Source organism: Carassius gibelio, chromosome B17, assembly GCF_023724105.1.
Source record: "Carassius gibelio isolate Cgi1373 ecotype wild population from Czech Republic chromosome B17, carGib1.2-hapl.c, whole genome shotgun sequence".
Classification (NCBI taxonomy): domain Eukaryota; kingdom Metazoa; phylum Chordata; class Actinopteri; order Cypriniformes; family Cyprinidae; genus Carassius; species Carassius gibelio.
In genome coordinates this window covers 11365960-11378088 of record NC_068412.1, presented here as the reverse complement: position 1 = coordinate 11378088, position 12129 = coordinate 11365960, and the positions used below count along the sequence as shown (strand labels likewise).

Here is a 12129-nt window from a genome sequence, read left to right as displayed (position 1 = left end):
TTTTTTCTACTAGTGCAGTATGAATGGCTACCAGAGGTGCTTCCTGTCTCTTCGAAGTCGATATTGCCGAGATGAAGGACGCCAGCCACCACTCTGAAGAGATTGAGCTTCTCTGTGTCATCCAGGCCAATTTTCCTCATGGCCACCACCATCCTGTTGAAATCTCCCAGGTCATCCAGCAAAGGGTCTTTGAGGGCACCTGCTTTACCGTGCTAGAGAAACAAAGGACCATCAAGACACACAACACTATCCATAGGTCACATGCGCTGAGAAGAAAAATGCACTGGCACTGCAGCTAGAATCAGAGATCAGAAATGTATACTGGAAGGCTGCATACAGATCTAGATCTCTGATTGAAGGGAGGAAGAGGAAAAGAAAACAAACCACACCTGAGGGTCAGAGTGTGTCAGCACTTCCTTTTTGACTCTTTTACAGCCACATTACAAATATATATATATATATATATATATATATATATATATATATATATATATATATATATATATATATATAGTACTATCATCAATTAATCACCTTTCGTTCTAAACGTGAATGATTTTCTGTTTGAGGAAAGCTTTTAAAAGAGCGACATTAAAATATTTCTAAATGTCTCTTCTCTTGTTTAAAGGATACAAGGGTGAAAGAATTTATATTTTGTGCAAACTATTTATGCTTTTAAATTACTGCCAAACTGATAATCTGCAGTCTGAAGATGAATAAGCAGATCACACCACTCTGACCACAACAAAGCATAAATGCGGTTTAATAACCATAACTACAAGCACCCCTTATAAAAATACCTTTTTCACACAGAAAGCCTCATGCATATTAGCTTGCAGACCCATGCACATACTAATGTCCAATTTCATGCACAGAAACCCAGAAAGCTGAAGAATGTAAAGCATGAAAAGCATTTAGAAAGGCCAACTGGTAGAACATCACCTTCTGATCCTGAATATTAAAAAGATCAGGGAAGGCAAAGACACATAATATTCAGTTAGAAAACTACTAATAATAACAAAATTAGTGTTTCAAAACATACACAGGTGGCATTTTAATAACAAGACAAGTCTTAAAATAAGCTAAAACATTACAAAAAAGAAGAAGAAGAAATAAGACTGCATTGTATTTATTTTTTTTTCCTTCTGAGTCTGTAATGTCTTTATCAACCAAGGTTCTCAAAAAAAGTAAAGCTGATTATACTTTATGAAGTCATTTTAAGTGTTTGATTTTTTTTAAATCGGAAATTAATACATCTTTAAAAAATGTAAGATTTAAGAAGAATAAGAAAAGAGAAAAAAACCTGCAAATGAACAACCAAAATATAAAACCAAAATATAAAAATATATTTTTTTTTAGATCTGCATCGTGAAAAATTGTGTTAAAAACAAACCAAGATATACAATACATATGAAATCTCCTATCGGGAAGACTGAGAGACATAAAATATTCTGGAATTGAATGTGTTTACATTATTTATAATAATTTAATTTAATGACTTCAATACAGTTCTACGTTCTTTCTGTAAATATGAAAATGAGCAGCTTTGTAATTATGGCATAAAGTAGGTATGAAAAATGTCTTGGGGGCCTTTTAATATTGTCTTTGAAGAGAGAAGGCTTTGAAGTCGAAAAGGTTGGGAACCACTGGGCACTTCAATGGCTAATAAGTTGAACAAAAACCATACATTCAATGAAATCTTACTCAGTTCTGAAATTTATCACAAAAAAATTACTTTGTGTGTGCTTTGTATTTTACTCCTTGTTAGGGTATAATGCTGTTGGTACAGCAGCATGCTAATCTAACTCTATCCACTTGTTAAGTCTGACACGACATAAGCAAAAAATAAATGGCGATAAAATACATTCATGGTGTGCTGTAATACTAATGGAATCTCAGATGGCCATAGAGCGATTCACCTTTTGAGCATCATTAAACTAGTGATGTCCGGGACAGTTTAATAGGAATATAAATTTCTCAAAAAAGGCTGTTGCGATAGTATTCTCAATTGAAATGATTAGACACTTGGACCCGGAAACATTAATGTATTTCTTATGACATGACTTAACAAAATTGGAATTCGATTTTTGAAACTGCATAGATTAAAAACTGTCAGCTGAGTCAATTTGAATTCTATTTGTGTGGAGCTGACTTCCTGTCTTTGTAGAGAGTTTGAATGAGCTTCCTTGGTTAGGATGTATACAGGCACTATGACAGCTCACTAGGCTTTGGACTAGAGCCTAAGCGAAGACAAATCTCAGTCCATTCTGAATTTTAAACAGATTGCATTAATATCCTAATATCGACCCAACCTGGTTGAGATATTGAAGTATACAAGGATGATAAAAACGGATAAAAAACAACAACAACAACAATAACAACAAAAGTACCATCTGCAAATTTGGGGAATCAAATTAATCTCAGATCTTCATCTAAAAAAAAAAAAAAAATGGAAAAACAAAAAACCAGACGGTGTTGAGCTAGCAAATGAACTACTGCACCAACAGAAACAGCAGCTAATGAATATCTCATCACCTCCAGGGGGATTCAACACAACGATGATTTATAATAATGGCCCTTGATAACAATAACATCAATTGATGGGCTCGGTCTCAAGAGAGGGCTGAACACAACACAACAACACTGGAATTTATTACACTTTACATTATTCATCAAAGACGTGAACTCATTTCCGAGGGTAACTAATTCTATTCGAGGCAAAACAGTCGTCCTACAACTTCAGAGATTCTGGCTGCACTCAAGGACTGTACACTCAGTATGTCCTCTAGTCTTAATTTCACTACACAAACAAAGAAAACGGCAAGGATTTGATCATACGTCAAAAACGACTCGAATATCTTTACTACAGCTCAGCTAAGGGCTGTTTATTACTTCAAATTTGCCAGATATGCGTATCAGAATCCAGGAAGGAGGATTCTGACAGAGATTCGCAAACACAGGTGTTTATACATACCTCTGGACTTTTCCTGTTTTGCATGATCTGTTTATCTGAGTCCTTGTTTGCAAAGTATCGGGTGCAGCCGCGATTCAAATACTGAGTGGAACACAAACACACAATGAGAGTAGTTAATATAGGAGACCAAAAGCTACAGGAATACATTCATAAGCATTGTAAAGCAAATCTAGTGCCATCTAGTGGTACATCAACGCTTCACTGTATACAAAGGCAAAGGAAATCAACTAAAGTATTATTCAGTTGGCACTTCCTGCAGTTGTGTGCTTTGATACGGTCTGGTGCTTCGGTCACATCAATTATAATACAAATCTCAAAGTCTCCTGCTAAAGAGTGTCTAAGCTTTGTAAATTGCTTTCTAGTTTCCTGACACACATACACAGGAAACTGACCCGGAAGTTTTCCGGAGAGTTGAGGTGAAGCATGTTCCTGATGTCCTCCGATGCCCCTGCGCAAAGTCTGTAAAATATATGATAGTTTCGCTCTTCTGCGCTCTGCATGCAAATCCGAGACTTCTCCAGCAGATAGTGCGAGACGAATCCGCCCACAACTGCATTCTGAAGACACGACGAACACACTTAGTGACTGAGTCTTACAAGATCACATTCTAGTCTTCAGAGCCGGAGAAAGTTTACCTTCTCATTAAAGTGAATTTCCACAAACTTTCCAAAGCGGCTGCTGTTGTTGTTCCTGACCGTCTTTGCATTTCCAAAAGCTTCAAGCAAGGGGTTGGCTGCACGGAACAGACATATTATTTAAAAACAGATTTTGCATTGTACAGTATGCAAAATTCACTAATGTACTGGTCACAACCAGTTAAAAGTGTATTTGGTAGACCTACCCTCAACAATCCTCTCATCTATATCCTGACATGTTCCATAAGATGAGGTTAAATACCTGAAATTAAACAGATACATTATTAAAATGACAAAACTCATTCAACAAATCATAAGACATATTTACATACTTACAAATTAACATTACTGAGCACTGCCACATGTTTTATGTTTTTAAAAGAGATCTCAACAAAGCTGCATTTCTTAGATCAAAAATACAAATACGATTTTTTATTATTATTATTATTTTATTCATGTGATGGCAAAGCAGCATCCATTATGCATTATTAAAAATGTTACAGAAGATATCTGTAACAGAAAAAATATATATATTTATTTGTATTCTAATTAGAATTAGAATGCCTATATCTACATTACATTATATATTATGTCTAAAAAGAAACATCCTAATTTCACCACCGCTGCCAGGTATGGCACAAAAGACTAGATTTGGACCCCTTACACATGTGTGAGATATTAATTGAAGTGTTTTAGGCATTCCATGAATAGACAGTTATCATACCTGAGAACAAACTTTGTGTTTTCTGTTTTTCCAGCACCCGATTCGCCAGACACAACGATGGACTGACTCATCTTCAGAACTCTCATGTCTCTATAGGCTTTGTCCGCTGAGACAGAGACAGAGAGACAGAGACAGAAGTTTGTTAAAATCGCTGTCAACAAAAAAAAAACACGACAAAAGAAAGACTTCGAATGGAATCCTCAAGCGTCCTATTAGACAGACGTTCAAGTGCCCACTCACCAATAGCATAGACATGAGGGGGAAGTGTCCCCAAAGAGCGTCCCTGATAGCTCTTAATGGTCTCTGGGGAGTAGAGTTTAGGGATGTCGAAATATGGGTTCACAGCAATCAGGATGTTAGCCACAGACGTCTGAAATAAAACACACACATGATCAGAGGAGATTTCTTATGTGTATGATTTAGTTTTTACAGTCTTCCATATTTTGGACAAACAGATCAGTGGTTGAAGTACCAACAATAGTTGATTTTTTTTAAGTGCTGTCATTAAAAGCCTCATACTTTCAGGTTAGCTGTGCTGTGTGGAGCGTCGCTATCTCACAGGACCTAATTAAGTGCAATGGGAAACTTGATAGCGTCTGGGCAGGATTAGCTGGGTCATCTGAGACGTGCAGTCACACTAGGGCAGGGCCTGGGCCGTCTCCTGACAGGCTCGGGCGCTGTGCTGATGAGCGGACGCTGACAGCGGGACCGCCGTCAGATGAGAGGCTAATAAGGGCTACTGGAGCACGACAATAACATGCCCATCAGCACCGTACCTGCAGGGATGCCCGCCAATGAGATATACGGGGTTTAGCGTGAATCTGGAAGCCCTACACTGCCCTGAGGTGATTGTTAAGCAAAATATTTGAATGCATCATGCAGTTTTTTAAGATTTAATGGCTCAAATCAGTGTAGTTTCAATTTGTTATACATCTTCAGCTTATAGGTGTAATTTAAACACTTAGCTTAACATGCAGAGACAGCATATGTAGGTTGTGGTGCCTTTAAAACAATAAAAACCTGCCTAACACAGTAGCATTGGTTCAAACAATGGTTTGAACTTATGACCCAATGGAGGATAGAGGGACAGCAATTTCAATTTACACCTTTTTCTGTGAAGTTAGATACGGAAGTATTTTTCCATTCATTTTTTTACCCTAGAAAGTCTTTGCTGAAGAGTTATAAACCATGACCCAAATCAGCCAGCTATTGGGTAAATCACATCATCATCACAACATCATAAACATATAAAATACATTTGTTTTTGAAATTGGTATATTTAGTGTTGTCAAATTGATAAATCACGATTAATCGCATCCAAAATAAAAGTTTGTTTACATAATAGACAATGTGTGTATTTTCTATATGTATATATAAATATACAGACGTTTAGAAATTTGCGGCGCTTCATAGGAGCGGACATTCACTGACGAGATCTTTTGGCTCGATTAGCTCTTTACAGAATCATGGGTAATGCAGCTTCCAGGAATTCTTCTGGTAAATGACTCTTTGAAAAATAGGTTGCAAAAATAGGAAGGCTGATGGTGTCAACGAAAGCATATATCATCTAATAAAAACCTTGGAGTTTACAGTAGGTCTGTTTTCAAGGGTTTATAAGTAATGGTTAAAAATAAATTTTCATATGGTGAATATAAATGACATTTTTACTTCCTATACACTGTACTTTTAATTTTGTCAAGCAAGTTATTCAAAGTGTTTACTCAAATAATAATAATAACACATCCAGTCTGGCACAAACACTGCAAGCTCTATCACCCCTTGAGTTTTGAGCTTCATTACTGCCAAAATAGTGCACATTTACTATTTAAATTTAAATACACTTCTATGGTAAATCCTATTGTTTGAATAGGAATCCTCGTACTGTAACTGGAGTTGAACGTGAGGCCGAAAAAAGTAATCTGCCACACTGACCAATAGAAAGCTGCTTGGTTTGAAAGACTTCCGTGTGAGCAGATCTTTATGCATCACTGTCTATTGACAATACATAATGGACCTTGCAAATTAAGTCATTAAAATTGGACCGTGCTTATGTTGTAACTTGGCAGGGTATTTGTATATTTGCATAGTTTTGGCCTTGGAAAAGGGCACAGAAAAGATGTAAAACAAGAATTCTGTACAGGAATTTGACTTACATAGATCAAGTCTTTGCTGTAACGGACACGGATGTTGTTCAGAAGAGTGGCCTCATTTAAATACATAAGAGAACCTGGAAGTAAATATGTAAACTTGTATATACATATATATATATAAGTAAATTTGAGAATATCATTGACCATCTTAAGATCATAACATCTTAAGTATTTTATGTGATGCTAATGGATGATGCACCCCAACTAAGTTCAATACTTACAGTTGTCTTCAACATGTTTGTTCACATCTTCCTCAGCAGGAAACACTTGACTGATGGGAGCCAGGAACGTCTGCAAAGTCAAAATGAGCACTGTCAACTTTGTGACCTCTGGCCAAATGAAAAACCTGGCCTAACAACAACTGGCTACATTGACCTATTTCACTATGTATCCATATTATTATTAAAAGTGCACAGACTTTACGACCACACAGAAGATTAATGGGACAAAAAACAAGTAGATGATGGCAGCCGTTTGTTCTCTCATTTCCGACTCTGTCTGCTTACTTTCAGCGAGGTGTAAAGCTATAAACACTCAAGGTCTTCATACATTACGACTGCGTAAATGACCCCGAAGAGCAGCGCTAGGTCAGCCGTGATTGATTGTGCCTAATGGTGGCCATAATGCGCAGAAGAAACAGTAAAGTCATGTTAATGTGAAAGGTGAGAACATAAGCTGCGAAATCCATTACATGACACATTATAAGACACCCAAAGCTGCCCATCACGCCGCTGCGTTATTCAGAGCGAGATGAGACAGGCTGACCTTTCCCAGAAAACCCATCTCATCCCTGCTGACTTCCCTGCTTTACATTATTTCACTCCCTCACTTTTACATAAGCCATTTACATTAGGAAAGTTATTATCTGCCTCGGTGTCATGGATATCATCTACCTCTTTGACCTGAAAAACACACACAACCTTGATAGATTCAAGTAGGAACGTCTCATGCATTGTTTACCTTTGTTTAATAAAAGCTAAATGTGCAACTGCCAAACAAGAGAGTTAATGAGAAAGAAAATAAAATCAGTTCTTAGAAAATATGCTCTTTGCATTCAGGTTGGTTTCATATGGTTTTGAAAAATTCTTAAGAAAATAAATAACTTATTTCAGGTAAAACTGTTTTATAAATACTATAATCTATTTTAAGAATTATATTTTCAAAAAAAATTGTATGAGTTGCACCACAACATTTTACAACTGACTTTGTCATAGGAATATAAAAAAAAAGATATTTACACTTACCTTCAGACATTGTTATAAGGATTTGCAGGCATCCTATCTATGATATCATTTCCTGTTCTGTGCTTTTGTGTGCATACGCTGTATGTTGGCTGTACCACATGACTTCATTTCAAATATTAACATCATCAAAATGAACTATTCTTATTTTTATGGAATATTGCAGTGTTTATTATAGGCTAAATGATTTATCTGTGCACATTTTACTTTTTTAATTCATGTGCCCTTGTAATCTTTAATCAAAATGACTTGCCATCCCTTTGGCATTGACATCTCTTCTCTGAGGACTTGTGCTCCAGCATGAGGGACGGGACGAGAAACAATTCCCTCCAGCAATCTGTCACTCACAGATCACGGCAATTAGCCAATGACAACAATCTAATCGATTCCTCACGGACAAAATCAAGTCGCTCCCTACATTGGTTCTTTTTCAAGAAGTTGTTTCACTTGGACAAAACTTTTGCTTCTTGTCTCAACTTTAATAAGCAAGTTTGTTCATTTATTATTAAATAATTATAAAAAAATATATAGAACTAATATTAAATTAATTTTAAGATGTTATTTGAGGAACCCTTGATTCAGAAATTAAAAACATTCTAATCATAACAAAAACATATTTTAAGTCACTGCATGTATAGTATGAATTGCATTTTTAACACATCTCAGAATAAATGAATAGATCCATAAAAAATGGATGCCACATCATGAATTATAGTTCCTAAAGATGAACCCTAACCCTAAAATATACCTTGCAGCACTTTAAGACCAGAGATATTACATTATTTAGTTATTATGAGAATGTCCTTGCAAGGTGATTTTGTAGGTTTTTTTAATTTCAGAAAGACACACTCTAAGCAAGTGTGTAAGTTTTTTTTTTTTTTTTTGTCAAATGAAACTACCCTGAGTGTAACGTGACCTGCACACCTGCCGCAGGCAGAGCTCATTACTTATTCAAATCCCCTGCAAGTGACACCCTTACATGGCACAGCACTATTCCACATACACATGTTCTCACATTTTACCTATTGCTCAGATACCTGGAGGCCTTTTATACACATCATGAAGTTAATCAAGCGTGTGGTGGGAAAAACTCAGCACGTCAGCAGAAACGCTGATCACATGATCTCCCGAGGTAGTCTGGTCTCAGTGGATAGATAGGGCATCAAAGGTGCTTAGCAACTAAGCAAGATTTTCCCCTCGTATAAACTCATGAGGCATGATAATATGGTGTCAATGGTTAAATGCTAACATGATCCCTTACAGGCACAGTAAAGCTGTCATCTTACCTTTCCTCTCTGATTGAGAGGTTCAATGGTGAGCGCATCCGTACCGATGTCCACTATCATGCCCAGCTGGAACCCATCGGTGGGGTGGGGCGCCCACACAGGCTTCCCATCCTCCATTGCACCCTGCAACTACACAGCAGCTCTGGAAGACACACACACACACACACACACAAGTTTAAACACTGACTTGGCTGGCAGTATGCAAATCTTGTCCAACAGAAAAGTAATTGTTTTGTTTAACACAAACCATGTGACTGTAAACAAAATGTCTTTCTGAATGCTGCAAGTGGAGGCTGACAAGGTCATCTGCAGTACAGATGATGGGAATGACAAATAAGAAAACAACTTGTTGCATTTACCACTTCAAAGTCTTGATATGCATAATGTACAAAGGGACACTGAAACTAGATCTCTGAAGAGAATATGAGTGGAGCTTTCTCATGCAAATCTCGCTGCCTCAATGTTACAGTGGTTGCTAGACAATTGTTAGCGTGTTCTAGGAGGCTGCCACATCAGGATGCTGTGGTTGCAATGGCATTATTAAGACTCTTTTCACTATCTCTGACATGTGTATACGATTTTCTAAATTTGCAGAACGTTTATATTGGCCATGTAGCAACTGTTACTGGCAATATATCGGTAGATGCGATATATCGGTAGACACGATTATGAAGTAGAAATTTGTCAACCGATACAGTTTTAAGACTATCATCTTTATCAAAGTTATGTACTCATGTCATGTTGCGGTGCACCGCGGTCACAAAAATGTATTGTTTGCACATATTTTTAAGCATTGCAGTGATTTTTAGCGGTTTACAAACAACAGGGCTATGTGCACATGCTTTCTTTGAGAGTTTCTGAGCAGCGTGCACATGAATCCACTGCTCAGAGCAGTGGAATTTTAATTTTACACAGTGACAACTATGTAGTTTTGATTCATTTATAATCAAATTATCATAAGTGAGTGGTTGGAATTGCTAGGGTGTTCTGTGGGGTTGCTAGGTCTTTTCAGGTATTTGTGTGCTGGCCTAAATCAATGCTTAAGTCTCATAAAAGTTCTTAAATTTCATCCAGTCATGAATTTTTACTGATCGGATGCCTACTAAATCATGAAAAATACCAAGTGTAAACACCGTACTGATGACCCAGTTCAAGCAATTGGAAATGCATCTGGTTATTTAAACCACATATGTTAACTTTAGTCTTTTAAAAGTGAATAAAGTCAGCATACAGAACTCTAGGATCCCCACAATCAACAAAGCGAGCCTTATTATTTCTCCTTTATCAACCATCTGCAAGTTGAAAAATGTATGCAGTGTGTTTGAATTACATACTCTACGCATGAACTGTGATGCCTGCGTTAGCAAACACAACTATGATAAGATATCTGATTGGTCTCGTACTATTAGGAAAGGTAAAAATGTGTTCTTTTATGCCATCTAACGATGTTTTGGAAAATGCGGCCATTCTCAGACAAATGTGCCATCTAGTGTGACTGTGGACCTTGTCATTTCAGTGACAGTGACGTGACATACAGCCAAGTATGGTGACCCATCCTCTGTGTTTAACCCATCCAAAGTGCACACACACACACACACAGTGAACACACACCCGGAGCAGTGGGCAGCCATTTATGCTGCGGTTGGGGGTTCTTTGCCTTGCTCTGTGGGTTCAAAGGCACCTCAGTCATAGTATTGAAGGTGGAGAGAGTGGTGTACATTCACTCCTCCCACCTACAATTCCTGCCGGCCCAAGACTCGAACCCACAACCCTTGGATTGCAAGTCCAACACTCTATCCGTTAGGCCACGACTTCCCCCTTTTCAACAACAAGTTCTGTTGCGGTATTTTAGTCTCCTGGCTTGTTTTTTCGATGATCTTGGTATTCCCTTCAGGTATGGGCTCATCCTGTAAATAGCAGATTGGCGCTTCTGCTCTCTGAGACATCTTCAGCTGCACAGCCTCTCCTCTTGAGAGAACAGTTGGTGGCCCTATCTGATCTCACTGATCCTACAATAAACCATAGACTTCTTGCAGTGTTCAGTATAACTCCCTATTAAGATCAGGTGATTTATCTGAAACACTGGATGACATCCGTTAAGATCCATGATATCCACTGAAAGCCGCAGACTGCATGCCCTTAACAGAACTACAAGACAACTACAACAGAGTCTACAAAAGCAATAATGGCTAATCACAAGGGCATTATTATACCTGATGACAGGAGTAAAGACGTCTGCTGTGCGAGTGAGGTAGGACGTGATAACAGCTCTAGGTTTGGACCAGGGCAACATTTCCCATTCTCTGGCACTCGGACGATGGCCCGGTCTCAAGAGTTGCCCATGGTGCAATTATCAATTGTCAAGCATGCTAAATAACCTCATTACATGCTCAGAAGCGTATGTGTGCCAATCAGTCGAGTCTCACATGAGTCTTTTGAAAGAAACAAAGACTTGGCATGGGTATATGCTTCTCTTCTGCAGCACTGCTCATCAGAAAACTATCTGGCACGTTACTTCTCACATAATGCTCGATTCTGTGTTGGATCAGTCTTGGGAAAATGAGATGTTTGATGGGATGCACTAAACCATAATGATCTGTTGATTATGTTAATATTTGTAATATTTTTTTTACATGTACTCATAATGTAAATGTTTAACTCTGGAGCAGCACTAAACCTTTTGTCCAATTAATTTCCTTGACTTTTCCATGAATAATAAATTTCCTTAACTTTGCCATGAATAATGGATAAGCATAAAAAAAGACTGTAGACTGGACATACAAAGAGTGTTTTAAAGCCAATTATACTTTTGGGGTGAGCCTAACTATGTAGACATTGTTTTTCTTCATGATCGTTAAAATAATATATTCAAGGCTAGAAATCACAATTAAAGAACAGAAATATGAATAATAATGAAATAAAATAATTTACAAAACTTACCCGTTTCAAATAATCATCTTTACAAAAACTTTCATAACTATTTTCACTACTTGTGAACTCCAACTTTAGAGGGGTTTGATTGAACAACTAATTTTGTTAATATTCCTCACTGACACATGCTATAACACATCCAAACTTTAACAGGGTAACATGTTATTTATCAGATGTGATGCTAATAT

At 37.4% G+C, this 12129-nt stretch overlaps 1 protein-coding gene across 1 annotated transcript in view; it reads right to left on the bottom strand.

Moving 5' to 3' along the window:
- Positions 1 to 12129, bottom strand: part of LOC127976418 (unconventional myosin-VI) — a 49056-nt gene that overhangs the window by 32249 nt on the left and 4678 nt on the right. The window contains exons 2-11 of the mRNA XM_052580821.1: positions 9011 to 9152; positions 6705 to 6774; positions 6487 to 6560; positions 4574 to 4703; positions 4334 to 4439; positions 3816 to 3871; positions 3610 to 3707; positions 3367 to 3531; positions 2975 to 3055; positions 32 to 212 (exon numbers count right to left, since the gene is read on the bottom strand). Coding sequence (XP_052436781.1) covers positions 32 to 212; positions 2975 to 3055; positions 3367 to 3531; positions 3610 to 3707; positions 3816 to 3871; positions 4334 to 4439; positions 4574 to 4703; positions 6487 to 6560; positions 6705 to 6774; positions 9011 to 9127 — 1078 coding nt within the window. The 5' untranslated portion in view covers positions 9128 to 9152. The remainder of the gene's footprint in view (positions 1 to 31; positions 213 to 2974; positions 3056 to 3366; positions 3532 to 3609; positions 3708 to 3815; positions 3872 to 4333; positions 4440 to 4573; positions 4704 to 6486; positions 6561 to 6704; positions 6775 to 9010; positions 9153 to 12129) is intronic.